We start from the raw sequence: 17093 nt of genomic DNA, 5'->3' as shown, positions 1-17093 counted from the left end.
TACGTCTGTACGGGAACAAAATGTAAGAGGAGAGATGAAAAGAGAAGGAGAGAGGAGAGTGAACGGAGAGCATAAATACAAAGTTGAAACAAAACACAGTGTGTGACTGTGAACGGACAGCACTAACACCAAAGTGGTGCAACTTCTGAGGAAAGAGCAGAGACAAAAAACTGGTGAGAGAGGAAGAGAAGAGGATGAAGGTCTGAGTCAGAGGGTGACACTCTGATGTGTCACTGTGAGACAAGATAGATAAAAGAAAAACAAACTTTCACAAAAGAGTGAAAAAAGAACTTTAACGCCATGACAAAATGGAGCAAACAGGGAGATGACATCAGATGGATAAGAAAGGAGAATAAACAAAAAAATGACATTACATAAAAAAGAACAGAAGCCACACTGTTCCACCTACAGAAAGGTAAAAGCTGATGTAAAGAAGAGAGTAAAATAGCCAATGGGATTAGACTTTTTAGGTTGATAGCTTGTGGCAAGAAACAACAAAACAGAGAACAAACACTGAAGGCCCATACAACCCAAATAGCTGTGGACGGAGGCAAAAAGGAATAGTAACAATAGGGAAGGAATATATACTGTATTGGGATGGATGGAAAGAAAGTGAATGTATCAGGTCCAGAAGGTGAAACTTTGATGATAGAAAACTGTTGTGGTAAAGGTGTTTGGAAGAGGGCTCAGCCTCCAGGAATTATGTTTTTGCTGAGTTCTTCCTGGAGTCAAACAAAGCTCTGAAGCTCACTGAGTTACTGTCATAACAAATCATAACAAACCTTTTGCCGGTCCTCTTGTGTTCTGTTTCTAACATGTGTCGGTTAGTAGCAAGAGGATGTGTATATATGTGAAGGCATGCTTACAGATTACACTTATAGATGCCTCCATGTGGTGTTAGCGTCTCTTGTGTTTTTGTTATCATGACGCACATCCTTTGTAGGATTACACATCCGGCATGATATGTCTGCATGTAACTGTATTTGTGTGTGCTTGGGAGGACTACCCACGTACAGAGACATCTCCCCAGAACTTGGCCACGTCGTAGTCGTTGGCGCGGAGAAACTCGTTGAACCAGCTGATGGACCTCTTACTGCCTTTGTCCACTGTCTCGTCTCGCTCAAAGTTCTCGTTGTGTTTGTTGACTGAGTAGTTAGTCAGATGCATGTAGAGCTGGCTCTGTGGAGAGAAACTGGAGTTAGGAGGGCCTTGATGCATTATCAACGGATGCATGTTTAAAACCTGACAGTAAGGATTTCTAGATGTATTTGATGACTACATGAGATGTCTCTTTCATACAGTAGGAACACAGATCTGGCTTTAAGGGGCTGCTGACACTGGTACATTACTACCAATATTTAAATAACAAAGTACGTGTCCTTTTATTTGAATCAAAAGACAATTTGACCAGATGTAGAGTCACTGGTCTTGGTGTACTTGTAAAACAAGTAAAACGTCTTGCTATAAGCTGTGATAACAGTAATAACTGAATGTCATAGCAACAGCATGCAGAGAGAACATGCATCTATTTGCACCAGATGGCATGTTTTGTTTGTTGTTGCATACAAATCATTCTTGTCTTCTTTCCACTGAATTCCTTTATTTACTGGGCTGAAGAAGAAATGAAGCTCTCGTTCACTTGCTTCCTCTTCCTGTTTACCCAATGTAACCACATTATAATACTAATAGCTGCAAATATCTCCATTGAAGCAAGTACAATTGTATATGCAATGACATTTTATTTTAATACATGGGGTATATGTTATACTCAGATGGCTGTTGTACCTTTGATGGTGCTCTTTAGTAAAAGTATACCTTACTCAGTGATGATAATCATCACAGGAAACTATGTCCTCAAGGGTATTCATGCATTATTCCCTGAGTGCACATACACACATTGTAAAGTAAGCATTTTCTCCTTAGTAATATGTGTCGACAAAAATAATGGAAAAAGAAAAAACATCACAAATGTGTCCCTAGGAAATTACTAAAGAGGGTAAGAAATGTAGTAAGAGAAGTGAAGAACAGCTGACTGTGTTATGGGAATGATCAATGCTCTGTTCTAACGCTGGTTCTTATACTCTTATGGGATTGACAGATAAAGAGCGCAACAGCAGAACAAGCTTATAATCATAGAGCCCTGAAATCTCAAGCACTCAGTGATAAGATAAGTCAGAGCCCCACAGTTCAAACAGAGCCTGGCTAAAATGTGCCAATGCGCATCCCTCTCTTTACACACTATCCTTCACAGTTGAAGACAATACATCCTTGTCCTTAGCCTACAAGGTAATAACGCCGTGACCGGAGGCCACTCCAGCCCATGATGGCTGTCTCGGAGCCACTCTCTGTGGGACTGAACATGCATCTCCATGGCACGCCTCACTCCATCATGTGCCACAGACTGGGTAAGACAATACGCATTTGTGTCGCGGGAGGGGGTCCATATGTCGATGTGAGCGTGTGTTCATATTGTAGATAAGCATCACGCTTGATAGGGAGCTGTGTGTGTGTGCTTTTACACCTCATTATCAGCAACAAACTGTGCTTCAGCAGGTGCAGAACCTCAAGGCAAATATGAACGGGTTGATATTACTGGAGACATCTGGCATATGGACATTTGCGCTCAGCTGTGTGCATACAGTATGCCTGCTTGCCCAATCTGTGTGTGTGCGTGCGTGTGTGTGCGTGTGCGTGCGTGCGTGCGTGTGTGCGTGTGTGCGTGCGTGTGTGTGTGTGTGCCTGGGTGTGTGAACACAACAGTTGTTGGCTCTGTTGACTGTGTATATGAGTACATGCATGTTTGTGTGATCATACGGAGATTACACTGTGTTTCCTAACCTCTGTCCCCCAGTGTGTTTGTGTGTCGAATTTGATTTTGTTGAGTTGCAAAAGGCCATGGCTCCGACGAGCATGGCAAATACATTTTTCTGCAAATGTACTTCTACTTAAGGCCGCTTCGGATGTCATTTTGTTTTATATTCAAAGCTTTTTTCGATGTATTCAAATCAAGCTTCAAATGTGAGCCGTCATTTTTTATGATTTCATCACTCTATAAAAATGGAAACATCTTTTTTTAATGTGGTTGTATAAATGTTATGTATGCTGGTGCTAGATGGCTCTGTGCATAGAGGTGCCTGCCTTTCTTTGTGGACGTTCTTGATTAAGAATTTAAATGTCAACAGCATGAATGAATCTTTGAGGCCTTGGATTACTCTTTACAGCTCTACTTCTACTATCTGTCTCTTTATGAATGGCCACACACTAAGTACTGTATACATGAACAGTTGTACTTATTCCTACAACTCATCAAATGGGACTGCACAAAAAGCAATCAGATAAAGATGTTTGTCCTGTTATTAGTCTGTTAAGATATGTGTTTATGATCATATGTGCTGCTTCTGTGAGGCACTTTCTATTTTCATTTTTGAACAATTCTACACAATCAATTATTCTTTTTTAGTAGTACTATGTCTGTGACTCACCAGGTTGGCCTCACTGGGTGCATGGTACTTCTCTGTGCCCATGCGAACCAGGCCGTCGTTGTAGAGGAAAATACGGAGTGGGTCGCAGGAAGTGACGAGGATGTAGATGCGCAGGTCAAACTTGTAGCCCTCCATCAGGAAGGGCTTGTCCAGGTACTCCTGAACGATGAAGTGCTCGTGGGCTGGCAGCTTCTCACAGTTACGGATAAGTGAGATCCTGGATGGACGGAAACTTTATTAATCCTCAGGGGGGAAATTGGGGTGTCGTCAGCAGCATAATAAAATATGGCAAAGACAGACAAAAAAGATAATTGAAAAAATGATAGATGGCAGCATAGAAAGGACCATGAACATGATTGATGACATTGGCAATGTCTTATATACATGTTGAAGCAAAAACTATGCCAAACAGTATACAGATTTGATGGGGTCCCGCACAATCTTTCATGTTTAATCATCTGGAAAAGTTGGGGCTATTTAACTCTGGTGCCTTATCTGCCAATAATGGCGAAGCTTTCAGTCATCACAATCCAAGATGACCTTTTGGAGCAATGGACAGTAAGTATCAGTATGAGCAATAGATGCAATCAGAAGGAGAACGTCCTTACTGTGCATAGAATGACTCTTGCAATAACAATGAAGAGGTTTAGCCCTTATGAGTGACAGGGTCAGAGCCATTGTGCCCTGATGGTATTGACGTGACCTTGCCCTGCTACAGAAACTTTGCTGAAAACATATGTTAATGAGTTCGCTCAGCACGCCTCAGGTCTAGTTTGAGCAGGACAAGCTGTTTGGCTCTGAGGTACTTTGAGCATTCCAAACTTTTGTTATTCTGTTCATTGCCTGGCTAAATAAAACAGCTGAAAAATAAATTCACAAAAAACAGACAGGTACTACACAAATGCTGGTTTGTCTGAGAAATACCCAGTGAGAATCTGGAGAACATTGTGATTTCCAGAAGCCAAACTCTGCCTTCTCCGAATGGCACAGTGCATCAAATGCTTTGGCCGGGTCTTTCAGCTGTGTGCAGGTTAATAGGAGCAGACATTGCACTCCGGTTCAACCTCCACTCTAATTCTTTTGCTTTGGTCTCATGTCACTGGCACTCAGGCATTATAGTACGCAGGCCATTGCTAGCTGGACTCAAGAATGAGTTGTGTTAGTTTGTGTGCAGCGATGTGGCTGTGCACGCAAGGGTGAGGGGCAATATTTTAAAAACTTTGTGAACGTAAGAGCGTATGTCTGTTCACATGTGTGTGGGAGTATGCATATGTGCAGCGAGGGTGAGGGGTCGTTTCTAAACAATCTCCCACTATGCAGAGGCATTGCATCTGACCTGTATCACCATCATTCATAGTTAAGGCAGACTTGGCCTAAATTAGTTACATGCTCTGCCTGGAAGGCTACATTATACCGATGCAAGCAGGCTCACCACACACACACACACACACACACACACACACACACACACACAATATTTAGCCAAGATGTAAAGAGTTGATTGTTCAAAAAGTACACTTTGAGGTAGTAAGATATTGTGGCACCAAGCCCCCGGAGGGCAAACATTGTAATGCTCTTTAATGACAGCCAGCACATACAGTATCCTGGGAACAGTGCAGTCTATGAGGTTGTTATTTAACATTAGAATTCACCCGCTCAGTGGACGCAAAAACACTGGAGCATTGTTGATGAGCTTCTAAGTGTGAATCCAGATTGGGATCAGGTATTGCCTTTCAGGTTATTGTTTTTGTTCAGCAGTTCCCTTCAGAGGTTTGATACAATTGTCCCAGTTGCTGTAGTGTGATGTTGTTGTTACTCTCAGGTTTATCCATCATTCCTCATCACAATTCAGCACTCCACTTTAATGCTCTCGTATTATAACGGATCATTTCATTGGCCTGCTTATATCTTGGAACAGAAAATAACAGGGTCCAGTTGATGGTACATTGACCAACAATGTGAGGGCCCTCCTAACAGTGAGGCAGCGAGTTGAGTGATGAGGACAGGGTTAACGGTGTTAGTTAGTCAAGGAGGAGTAGCTGAGGAGAACACGACATGATTGATGAGCTGTGGTGTCAGATAATCACAGCCCACTCTCCCCTGCCTATTTAATTTGGCACCGGAGGGGATCTCGCCTTTTTAAGCCCTGCACGCGCTTTTATTTTGTTTCCCTTATAACAAGCTGAGCTTCAGACACAAACAATAACTTCATTTAGTTGGCCGACGGAAAAATAAATTGCAGGGGGGAGATATAACTTAATTTCCTGCCTCGTCACACCATGCGAAAAAAATTGAGAAAAATCTAATCTTGTGAGCCGCCCGCCGTTGAGTGGTCGAACTAAACTCATCATCTTTCATATTCTTAATATATTGCTATGATTCAGCCTTTGTTGCCTTTTATTCTTTAATAAATAAGGGCTTAGTGCAGCATGGAGTTAAAAGTAATGCCCACATTATACCAGAAAGGACAAATTCAAAGAGAATTCGAGGGAGAGGTGAAGCACAGTAAGCTATTTGTACTTCAATATCCCCACCTATTGGTGCCAGTGATATATGCAATCCAAGGTTATTTCTTTACACATGCACTACAGGGATCACATTTTTTAAAGAATAAGAAATGAAAGCAAATACTTGCTTCATAATGTTTTGAAATCTGGGCAGTTTCAAAATAGTCTGAAGTGTTTTTAAGAGAACTATGTGCGACATACAAATACAAAACAAATCCTTTTCAGAGGAAGTTATACAGTAGCAAATCCTAATATTGAGTTTGGCCTGTCTTGTACTTAATTGTATGATACTGAATTATTTTCAAAGCCAACCACACTTCAAACTTTGAACCAGAAAACACTTGGCATTTTCCACTTTATTTAAGTTATACTGTAGCAAATGCTAATATTGAGTTTGGCCTGTCTTATACTTCATTTTGTGATACTGAATTATTTGCTAAACCAACCACACTTCAAACTTTGAACCAGAAAACACTTGGCATTTTCCACTTTATTTTAGTCATGTCTGTGCAGGCTTGACCTCCACACAGGTCAAATCACAGCTCAGTGGAATTCTGTTTTGGCTTTCAAATGAGTTGGCTATGGCTCATACATAGAACATTAGAAAGAGTTAATGTGTTCATTTTAGAAACGATGTAGGATACTTGTTTAAGTGACCACTTCTGTTCTTCAGCAATTGTTTTAGTCTATTATACAGATCAGAAGTCTGAGCAGAGGCCCAAATGACCTGAGAGATTTCTTCTTTCTTCTTGTTTTTTTGTAATAAATGACCAAACCAGCTCAACAGGCTTTTCTCTAAGCAAAGGCACTTAAAATAACAACCCCCCCATGCCCACCCAGGCTAAGGATGATCACTTTTGTTGACACTTTGTCAAAGGGCGGCCAATTCAACTCTTGCTAAACTTTGTTTTGTAATGTTTTTGTTTCCACCCATATTGACACACATTTTGACAAAAGCTTCACATCAGTTGGGTTGAGCGATTGAACACTTGAGTTGAACACTTGATAACTTTAAAGTGCATAGGTGTACCTAATAAATTGGTAAATAGTCAGTATCAAGGCATCACCATGTCACCATGCCTTTTTACTGATTTTGTAAAATACTTCACAATGACAACAGTCAGAATAGTGAAAACATGCCATAGAGATGTGACATCACAACCTGAAATAACCTCTCACCTCATGGGGCTTCAAGCATGAAATATGCATTCATGTACCACAGCCTGCTCATCTTTTGATAAAGAGATGCTATTGTGAGACAGAGTCCACTGCAGCAGCCATGGCCATTGGTCCATTTTCTAGTCTGAGTGGTCCCTGCTGATGATGCCTCATAAAGGAATCCAATAATCACGTGTGTGTGTGTGTGTGTGTGTGTGTGTGTGTGTGTGTGTGTGTGTGTGTGTGTGTGTGTGTGTGTGTGTGTGTGTGTGTGTGTGTGTGTGTGTGTGTGTGTGTGTGTGTGTGTGTGGCCAACAACTGTTGTGATTCACCACACCCTCTCATCTCATCTACTCAACCTGATCCCAGCCATAATGATATTTCCATTGACACCCACATCAGGGTCACACACCTCTTATTGACTTGTTGTGTTGTGCTTGTCCTCTATTTTCTCTAGTGCTAATTTCCCCCCCTCAGTATGTTGTTTAGTTCCTGCATCAGTCTCTCTCGTTCTCTTTCATGCCTCGGCTTTCGTGACCTACCCGTGACCCATGGCTCCGTTGGCGGGTTTGACGATGAAGGTCTTCTGCTTGCGTTTCCTGCGTAGCTCCTTGACATAATTCTGGAACTGAGTGTACTCTGCGGGGAAGATCCAGGTTTTGGGTATGAAGCTGTACTCTTGAGACTGGGACTTGATCATTCTGAAGAAGAAAAGAAAGGGGTGTGTGTGGGAGTAAAGCATCATTTTAAACCATCTGCAGTCTTGCACTTATTTTGAACGATAACGTGCATTTTTTATTCACAGTAAAGATTCATTTTATGCTTTTACAGTAGTTACTTTTACTCGTTCGGCTTGTAATGATGTAATGTAATGACGCTACAAGTACACAGTTGTGACTTATTAGAGTGCCAGCTGGCTACAAGTCGAGCTTTGACATTCTTTTGTTTTTGCACATCTGAACCAAAGGACTCTCATTTGAAAACTTACTTGGACATGTTTCTTGCTAGGCAGTCTTTCCGGCAGATTTCGCCCATGCCAGGGAAATGGTTAATTCTCTGCAGAGGGACAGGCAGACATAATAATGTTGTTAGGGCCATTACGCCACTCAATTCCACCCCCACCCCTTCATAAAAATGAGCACATTAAAGGCAGCAACCTGAAGTGAGCTTACAATGTTCTGACATTTATGCCCAATTACGGACTCAAAACAAAAAGGTGACGCTGAGACCTTTCTCAACCCTTATTTAGTTTACCGTGTTTTTTTTATACTTTAAAGGTTGGGGAGGGAAGAGGCGAGAAGAAAAAAACACGATCAATCTCAACTCCGAGGGGCCGAGGTAATTGGTTCTGCATCGCAAGCTCCTGCAGTGACAGTTGAATGAATTGCTTTGAATGCGCTGAAAGGGGGGTAAAGGAAAAACTCTGGGTTTTCTGTATTCTTTGACCAAATGAGCCTGAACAGGGGCGTTAATTAGGCTCGTATGAACTGAAACTTGACAGCAAACTCTCACAGTACATCACTAAATGGGCGGAAAAAAGGAAAGAATCAAAAGAGGGAGAGAGAGAGAGAAGCAGAGGGAGAAAAAAACAAGAACGCAGAGTGTAAAAGGATCCTGTGATTATTATCCAAACGAGACAGACGTAATTAGGGATTCGGAAGAGATTGCACAATTATGCCAATGCCGCGAGACGACGTGGCTTGTGAGGGGAAATCAAAACCAATTGTTGAGGGACTTCTACTTTTCTTCTGAGAAATGATCACATGAAACAGCACAGCAGCGCGAGAGACCAAGTGAAAACAATTGACAGCAAATCACCAGCTCTATGGTAAAACATTAGCCGCATTGCTACACGTTAAGCTGTTACAGTATTTGTAATATTCAATCTACTTTGCTGAACTCTGGCTGCCCCTGTCCTAACAAGCCATACTCCTTCCTGTCTGTGATTTAATCGATCATTAGTGCCCGGTCTAATCAAATAAGCGATCGGGAAGATGGATGGCTAACGCTCGGAGCTAAGGGGGAGCAGCGGCGGCAAGTTCAGTCAGCAGGACAGAGGGGTCAAACAGAGGTAAGATCACTTTCAGACGAGTACACAGAACTCAGAGCTAGCCTTGTTGTTTAGGCCCGTCTTGTCATCATCACTAGTGACATGTGAAACCTGCCTCCCACCCCCTGCTGCTCACAACTTGTCAGTCAACCTGTCAATCTTCCTATCTGTCTCTGTGTACGCTCTGTTGTTCCCTCTCCCTCTGTCCACCTCTCTTCTCTATCTACTGTCGGCCTCTTACCTCCCAGGGTCTAAGGGAAAGCACATGGACACATCCAGAGTCTTACGTCCAGCTTCACCTATTTCATTTCCTTCCATTCTATTTTATTTCATTCTACTATCACTACTTTAAACCTAATCTTCTTGCAGCTCCATCTGTCCCAAATGTCTCTATACGTTGTCCCCTTTCATCTGGTCTAATCTTCTTTTTCATTATATTTTCCTTTACCTATTCTTTTATTTCTACAAAAAAACGTCATTTAAGGCAGATTGGTGTGCAAACATACATTATAGAAGTAAAGATCCTGTGATACAGATGTTATGATATGTCTCTAATTGCAATCTGAAATTTGACAACAACTTAATTAATTATTTTGTTACAGTTCAGATTTCATAACATTTGAGTGTACATTTCTTAAAGGCTTGGGAGAAAGGCATCACTCTGATAAGTGGATTGTGCTTTCTATAAGAATGTCAATAACTGCTGTGATTGTGTGAAGAATCTGCAGAAAGTGGTGTCATGTTTGTCCCTCTCTAACCAAATGAGTGTTTTTTAAAGAAGGGATTTGGTTTTCTTTAAAGCAAAAGAGGTTTAAATAATATTCCCTAAGCACGGAAGGGTTGCGGTAGCTGTCATGTTTGTTTCGTTATATTATGACCTTTCTCTTTGGTCTACTGTTTCATTTCCTCTACTGTTTCATTTCCTCTACATCTTTTCATGTAAGGTTAAATCCTTCTTCACCTTACCAGTGCTATACAAATTAGAGGCATCTGATTTTGTTTTGAAAATCTGGTTAAGAAAACATATAATATATTTTACATTCATCCAGCTGATCAGTATCATGGTCTTCGGCTGCTCCTGTACTGTAAAGGTTAAGATCCAGTTGTTCTTCCTGTTCAGTGCAGCAATTGGAACTGACACCTTTATTCTCACTCGTTATATCTTAGCTCAAGACTACGATGCTCCCGGACAATGTGTGCTGACTTGACATGCCGTGTACCTGATAGTTCCTGAGCTCAGCGATTCTCTCATGCTGCACAGCCGAGTCATTCCAGATGAGGTTGGCAGTCTCATCATCTTCCCGGGCCTTGATGTAGTCCACCTCGTTGATTACTATACGAACTGGGGAAAAACATTCACATTAGATTGTTTTACAATATTAAAATTAACTTTGCAGTAATTTCAAAACATGTTTTACCCATGACCAGAAAGTCCTCAAAGACAAAGAGGCATAATATTCTTAGGACTAAAGTGAGGAATATTGGGGGTTCAATTTGTAAATTTACATTAAAAAGAAATCAGGAAATGTTTGTTTTTTGTCAAGAACCAACATCGCTTGAATTTGCATGGTTAGATAAACCATATCTCACCACAGACGCCACCGCTTGCTTTGTATTATGTCTGAAGTTGATGTCCTAATCAAATTATACTTTGTTGATTGATTTAGCAATAAGGAAACAGAGTGTTCAGCCCAGAATTAGCACATTATAAGCATCCAAACTTTGAAGAGACATTGTCGTGATTTGGACCAATTCACAAGAAAACAACATACTGTAGTTTGGATGACGGGATTTATTTTGTGGATCAGCATTTACAATGCAATGAACAGATTCAAGAATATAGTCATGTCACATACTGTTGCACCTTCTCACTAACTTGTCACAATTGTATAACTCTATTTTCAGAAAGTCTATATTCATTTTCTCTGAATATTACCCCCCTCCACTGGTTCCTTAGACCTTTATTTTTGACCCCAAAATAGCACTCATAGGCTTTCATAGAGCAGGATGTGACTTTGACCCACGCATCAAATATTTCTAGTGAACGGATCAATATTTCACTCTTTGCTGGGCTTCATTTCTGTTTTTGCAGACATTAAGAGAGGAATCAGTCCAGGAGATAATAGATCAAAAAAGCTCCCAGTAATATTTACCATTAATGGAATGGTTGCAGAGCAGCCAATCGTAATGCTTCTCTTCAAAAAGATGAATTAATTGTCTGTAATGCATTCAAATCCCACTGGAAACCCCATAGTATGAGAGATGGGTGGCGAGCACATTTGGACATTCATCCGACAACTATTCATTATTCAGCGAGTAATGAAATATTCATATGCCCTAACGAAACAGGGTATTCATTAATTTCTTGAAAGCCTTCACAAACCTGGAGAAGGCTTGCCTAATGTTGCATGGTGGCACTTGAATGGGAAAAAGGTGTTTCCGATGCAACTTCATCCATCTGTTAACGCCAGTAGAGGCTAACAGTGTTTTGCTAACTGGAACAGGGGGTCTATGCTTACATTTACCAGTAGGGTCTTAGTGCAAGCTGTAATCAATCCTTTCTAACACGTCTCATGTAACAGTCATCCTTAGATCCAGAGTGTTCATTGCCTTCTCAGAGGGTGTAAAGCAAACCAACAGCATTTTCTCTGACCTTTAACCCATACCTGCAATACTATAAATTCCGAAACAAAACAAAATACAGCTGCGTAAAAGGTAACAGCAAAAATGAGCCATCCATCTGGCCCTTAGTGTTAATTTTCCTTCTTAATAGCTCCACACTGCTCTCAGAATGGCCACTGTGAGAGTCTCGTCACAGCAAGCGAAGTAACTCACAGCTAGACTCCCATCTACCTACAGGATCCAGGCAGCCCTCAACTTGTACTTGCTGCTGCTGACTCCTTAGTTTCATAGGTTGTAGTTCACCCCTGAGAGCTGGAGCTGCCACACTGGCATATACTGTCCATGTGAGGAGTGCTTACTGCTTCTGTTTGCCCTTCTCAAAAAACATCACTGCCAAGTGAAATTACCTCAATAAAGATTTATGTTTGTATGTAAGGCCGAGCTGTCTCTGTGTGAACTGTTGCAGGTCTGCAACTCTATTAGGTTTAATTTAAAACATTAAATAACAACGGTCTCCTTCAAACAATCCACCACAGCAAAATTAGATGTTATTGTTGCGAGTGAAATCTACAGTGTATTTTTGTTTATTGCTGAGATAACATTGTGATTAGATTTGCTGTGTTTTGATGGACTGACTGAGTCATACTGAGAGCTGTTTCCAAAATTAATTTACAATTCACTGCGTCACACACTACACTTATCTTACGTGAAAGACAACCCAACTTTAAATATAAACTCAGAAGGTTGAAATGTAAGGCTTTGGAGTACAGGCTTAGCGTACACAATTTAGCAAGATCAGACATAAAAGTACCAGACAATTATCCTTTACTTTGTATGAAAGTTAATAGCACATCTAACAACATCTAATAACTGTGAGTAATTAACTGCAAAAACGAATAGGTAAAGGTATACTACAACTGGAACTACAATAGGAATACTACTGCTAAACCATTTCAAGCACTACCTTGTTTTCTGACAGAAACATCAATAGGATAATATACATCAATGAAAGGGTTTCATCACCCATCTCAAAGAAAGCCTCTTTTCATCCTGCACTAGCTCCATTAAGACAAACTCTTTGATCAAAAGATGTCTTATCTTTGTAGACTGACATTTCAGTGATGCATGGTCCTGTTTCTGTTTCGCCTCTTTTTTCAAACTTGTTTCAGATACATTTTTATCTTAATTCAACAGATACAGTATATGTATTGTTGTTGAACTGTCATTTATTAAAATCATTAGAAATAGTTTACCGTACCAATCTCATATTTGGTGCCAGTGATGTTGGCGGAGATGGTGCCTTTCTTCTTTTTGGTGCGCACCTTCCTCTTCCCACTGCTCTGGTAGGAGCCCACAGATGGCCTGTTCACGGGGGACGCTCCTTGATCCTCTGGAGGAAGAGACGGCATACAACAACACTAGATTCAGTCACAGCTTGTGCTCCGGACTGGGAGGGGAGCACGAGTTGCTGGAGAATTGTAACATATTTGACACTGTCTGCAGGGGATTTAGTAGGTTTTGTTTATGGGGCTGGGGTGTAAATAAATTGCGCGTATATGCTATAGCTGCATGTGTCATAATGTTGTGTGTGTGTGTGTGTAGTTTCTATGCATGGGGGAATAGTATGATGATGATGGCAGGCAGGTAAATGAGCAGGTGGTCAGGTGTGTGTGTATGCAGAAAACATGTAACCATCTAACAGAATAACTCTGTCAGTCCTGAGAGAGTTGGACCTCTCTTCTTGGACTCACCTCCTTCATTGGGAGGAGAGGGCATCTCAGAGTCTGGAGGAATGAGGGGGCAAGCCGAGCTTTCAGCCAGGCTTGGTGTGCGGGTGGGCCTCACAGGGTACTCGCAGCCCCTCCAAGGGCTCTGTCAGACTCTCTGTTGTTAGTCTTCACTGTCTTGGGCTACCGACGATGTTGTGCGAGATGGCCCAATGGATCATCTGAGCATCTCCCTGGCGCCTCTCAGCAACATAAAGGGCAGCAGCAAAATCTCAGAAGGCAGGGGAGTAAGAAAGGGGGTAGCAGTGGTGGGGAAGAGTGGGAGGGGGAGGGCTCTCAAGGGTCTATACAGCCCCAAGAGGAGAGAGGGAGGGAGGGGATGGACAGAGGGATGGATAGGAATGCCTGTGGGAGAGAAGAAAAAAAGTATTAAGTATTAAGCTCAGGGGGTGAGTACAGTGCACACTAAGGATCTGTGTGTATATTCTCACCGGACTGAAGTGCATTGGACATGCTTTTGATGTAACGCAGCAGCCGCAAGCAGGCCTATCACAGGCTACATCAGTCAGCCTGACACCCAGCGCAACAGTTCAGTGAGAGCTCTGTACAGCTCTGACACCGCAGTACTGCTAATGAAATAATCCAAAGCCGTGTGACGTTCACTGGACTAATTGGTATTCCGTGGAACAATTGTGAAATATTAATGTGGTTGTCAGGTGAAGGGTTTGCAGAATCTCACTGTGTGTGATGCTGGTGCCAGCTTGGATTCATTGTATGGCTGAGAGGTCACTTCATTCAAACAGATGGCGTCTTTACAGTGGTTTGTTAAAAGGATGCTTCAGGCTATGAAGTGGTGTGGGAAATTAACACCAGTCAACAGCCAAATTCTGTTATTGTTTGGCTGCAGTCAGAGTGTGTGGTCTAACCACTTTTGGGGGTAATCAACCATTGCATGAGATGCCCTGTCACATCGTTTATTTCTGGTAGGGGCAGCATAGTGACTCATGGTTATTAGCAATGTTGCCTCAAAACAAGTGAGGGACTATGTTTGCAGGTTATCGTGTTGTCCCTGTGGTCTCATGTCCAGGTGCTTCAAATTCTTCAAATGAACTAAGACAAAGCAGCATTGAGGTGGCCCCGAGACTTCAAACTGCCCACAGGGTATGAATCTCTGTGAGTCTGTACAGTGAATCCATACACATAAAACATGCTTGGAACAATTCCAGCTGCTTATGGTCCTTTAAAGTCACATAGTGCAAGTAGCTGCCTCAATTTGAGGCGAAATTATCAATGCAAGTGGATTTAGCCCACAACAACTGGAGGACTAATCTGAAGTGTTGTGAGAGGGTTAAAAGAGAAACAAGTATAGTATATGTATGTTAGCCTGCTTTGATTTTTCCTTGATTATTATTATTAGTTTAATAGTTCTTAAAGTTAAAATACAAGAAAGGAAAATACATAACAGTTATATCTTTAACTTTTCTTTGCAGTTTAACTGAATAAACTAATAATCCCATATACCAGTTATATGCACAGCACACTTGCTTATGTTGCCACTTCTGCCTTTCATACAGAGATCAACAGTAGCCTCTAGTGGTGAGAAAACTGAAAAGCACATTTCCTATTTTCAAATGTTTTACTTACTTACCCATACGTACACATGTACAGATACACAGGCTAACTTAAAAAGCAACCCTATCGATTCGATCAGCATCCACTGGACAAATTGGAACAGGGAAACAATCCAATCGCATGACTTGATCACACAGTGGTCCTCACTGTCAGCCTCTGGGTCTGCCTGTGGTAAGCACGAGACATTGATCCGGGGGAGGACAGAGACTGGAATGAGATCAGCGCAGAGCGGGAGAGCAACAACACAGAGTCAGGGTGATAAAGTGAGGCAGGCTGTGTGATAACCTGCCCCCACATCCCAGTGGTGTGCTGGCTCTGTGTACAGGAGGCAGGAAGCACTGTCGCTATAGGAGCACTGGACCTCGCTGTCATGTAATCTCACCGGAACAAGGGGGGGGGCACATATAATGCCACTGAACTCAAAACAAACATATGACTTTACACTTAATTCAAGTTATCTTTGAAAAAAATACCAGGGCTGTAGTACTCAATTCCAGCACCAGACACTTTTTTACGCTGCTATGGACAATCTTGCACTATGTACATTCCGTAACATATTGAAGTGACTGTTATTTTGTTATTTTGTATATATTGATTGTTGTGTTTTATCTTAATGTGTGCATATGTGTATACAGTCTGTTGATTGTATATATAGAGGATATACATATTTATACATATTTGTATTATTGTATTCTGTATTGTTGGAAACGTTATTTTGATCTCCCTGTCTGTACAATCACACAGAAAAATTGACATTAAAATTGACTTTGACTAATGTTAATCCTAATTATTTAGCAAAATGCCAGATTATGAATCTTCAGAATTTAGATTTTATCTTCTTTTTTGTTTCTTTTTCAACATCAGTATTGTCAACAAAAGTAGACATACTGGAACGTTATTTGTATTATCTCCTATTATGTCACTAAGAATTATTGTTGATGTTAACCGCATTGTTTCAAATCTTAAATGCTACAATTTAATATACTACCATGGCCAGAAAATGAAGCTTCGAAAATAACTGAGAGAGAAGCACATTTTGCAAATAGAAATGTAGTTTCCAAAGATACTCTCTGGTGATGTGAAAAAAATGAATTCATTGCGGTTCGTAGAGTGAAATGTCAACATAGATTCCTATCTAGGCTTGTTTGCCTCACTGCCATATAAGGTCACAGTTGAGCCCATTTGGTAGCCAATGACCAAGCAGAGGGAGGCTCTGTCCTGTTTTGCTCATTCCTCTTGGTGGTAGTTATTAGCTGCAAGAGAGCCTTTTACATGCATTCACATAATAGAAGTGAGAATTCAGTGTAATCGGACAACAGACTACAGTGTGTCACTGACTGATAGAAGGATTTCAGCAGGACATCCTGTTGTAATGTCACAGATGTAAAATAAGCTCGGTGAATGTTGTTGCACGCCATTAGTCTCCTATCACTGCTCATTGTACTTACCGTTCATAAAATAGAAAATATATATTATTTAAATAGAGACAATCATTTAGATTAAAATAATTGTATTTGTCACTTTCGTGTTAAGTATATAGTGTTTTATGCAAAAGCATGTGCTACAGTAGCTGCTGTTAGGTTTGCACCCTATTAAAAGTTTCTATAACAGGGTATATGCAGGAATCCTGAAGTCAAATGTAATACCTTTTAAGACCATCCATACATTTTAAGACCTCATCGCCACTTTGAGTTGTTTAACCGCGTTTACATTGGCGACACACTTTTTACCTCACATTGGACTATATACAGTATTGATTGTCCTTCCTCCTTACTTCCAAACATCTTTGGACGCAAACCTGGCATTCCCCATAACGACGCTTGTTTAACAACCGGCGTAACGACGCGACCTTCGCGCGCTATCACAGGAGCCGCGTGGTCCTGTCAGCTGAGTCAAATGCACGGATGTCCCTATC

The 17093-nt window shown here is 41.3% G+C and overlaps 1 protein-coding gene across 1 annotated transcript in view; it reads right to left on the bottom strand.

Annotated features, from left to right (window-relative positions):
• Positions 1-1002: 1002 nt before the first annotated feature.
• The window catches only part of ttll7 (tubulin tyrosine ligase-like family, member 7), a 19565-nt gene continuing 3474 nt past the window's right edge, over positions 1003-17093 (bottom strand). Inside the window, exons 2-8 of the mRNA XM_010766445.1 lie at positions 13571-13951; positions 13078-13209; positions 10418-10539; positions 8136-8203; positions 7690-7848; positions 3483-3699; positions 1003-1179 (exon numbers count right to left, since the gene is read on the bottom strand). Of these exons, the coding sequence (XP_010764747.1) occupies positions 1003-1179; positions 3483-3699; positions 7690-7848; positions 8136-8203; positions 10418-10539; positions 13078-13209; positions 13571-13595 (900 nt within the window). The 5' untranslated portion in view covers positions 13596-13951. The remainder of the gene's footprint in view (positions 1180-3482; positions 3700-7689; positions 7849-8135; positions 8204-10417; positions 10540-13077; positions 13210-13570; positions 13952-17093) is intronic.

This window comes from Notothenia coriiceps, unplaced genomic scaffold (assembly GCF_000735185.1).
Source record: "Notothenia coriiceps isolate Sejong01 unplaced genomic scaffold, NC01 NC01_scaffold00003315, whole genome shotgun sequence".
NCBI classification, from domain to species: domain Eukaryota; kingdom Metazoa; phylum Chordata; class Actinopteri; order Perciformes; family Nototheniidae; genus Notothenia; species Notothenia coriiceps.
The sequence above is the reverse complement of the archived record's forward strand: the minus strand, read 5'-3'. Positions and strand labels throughout refer to the sequence as shown.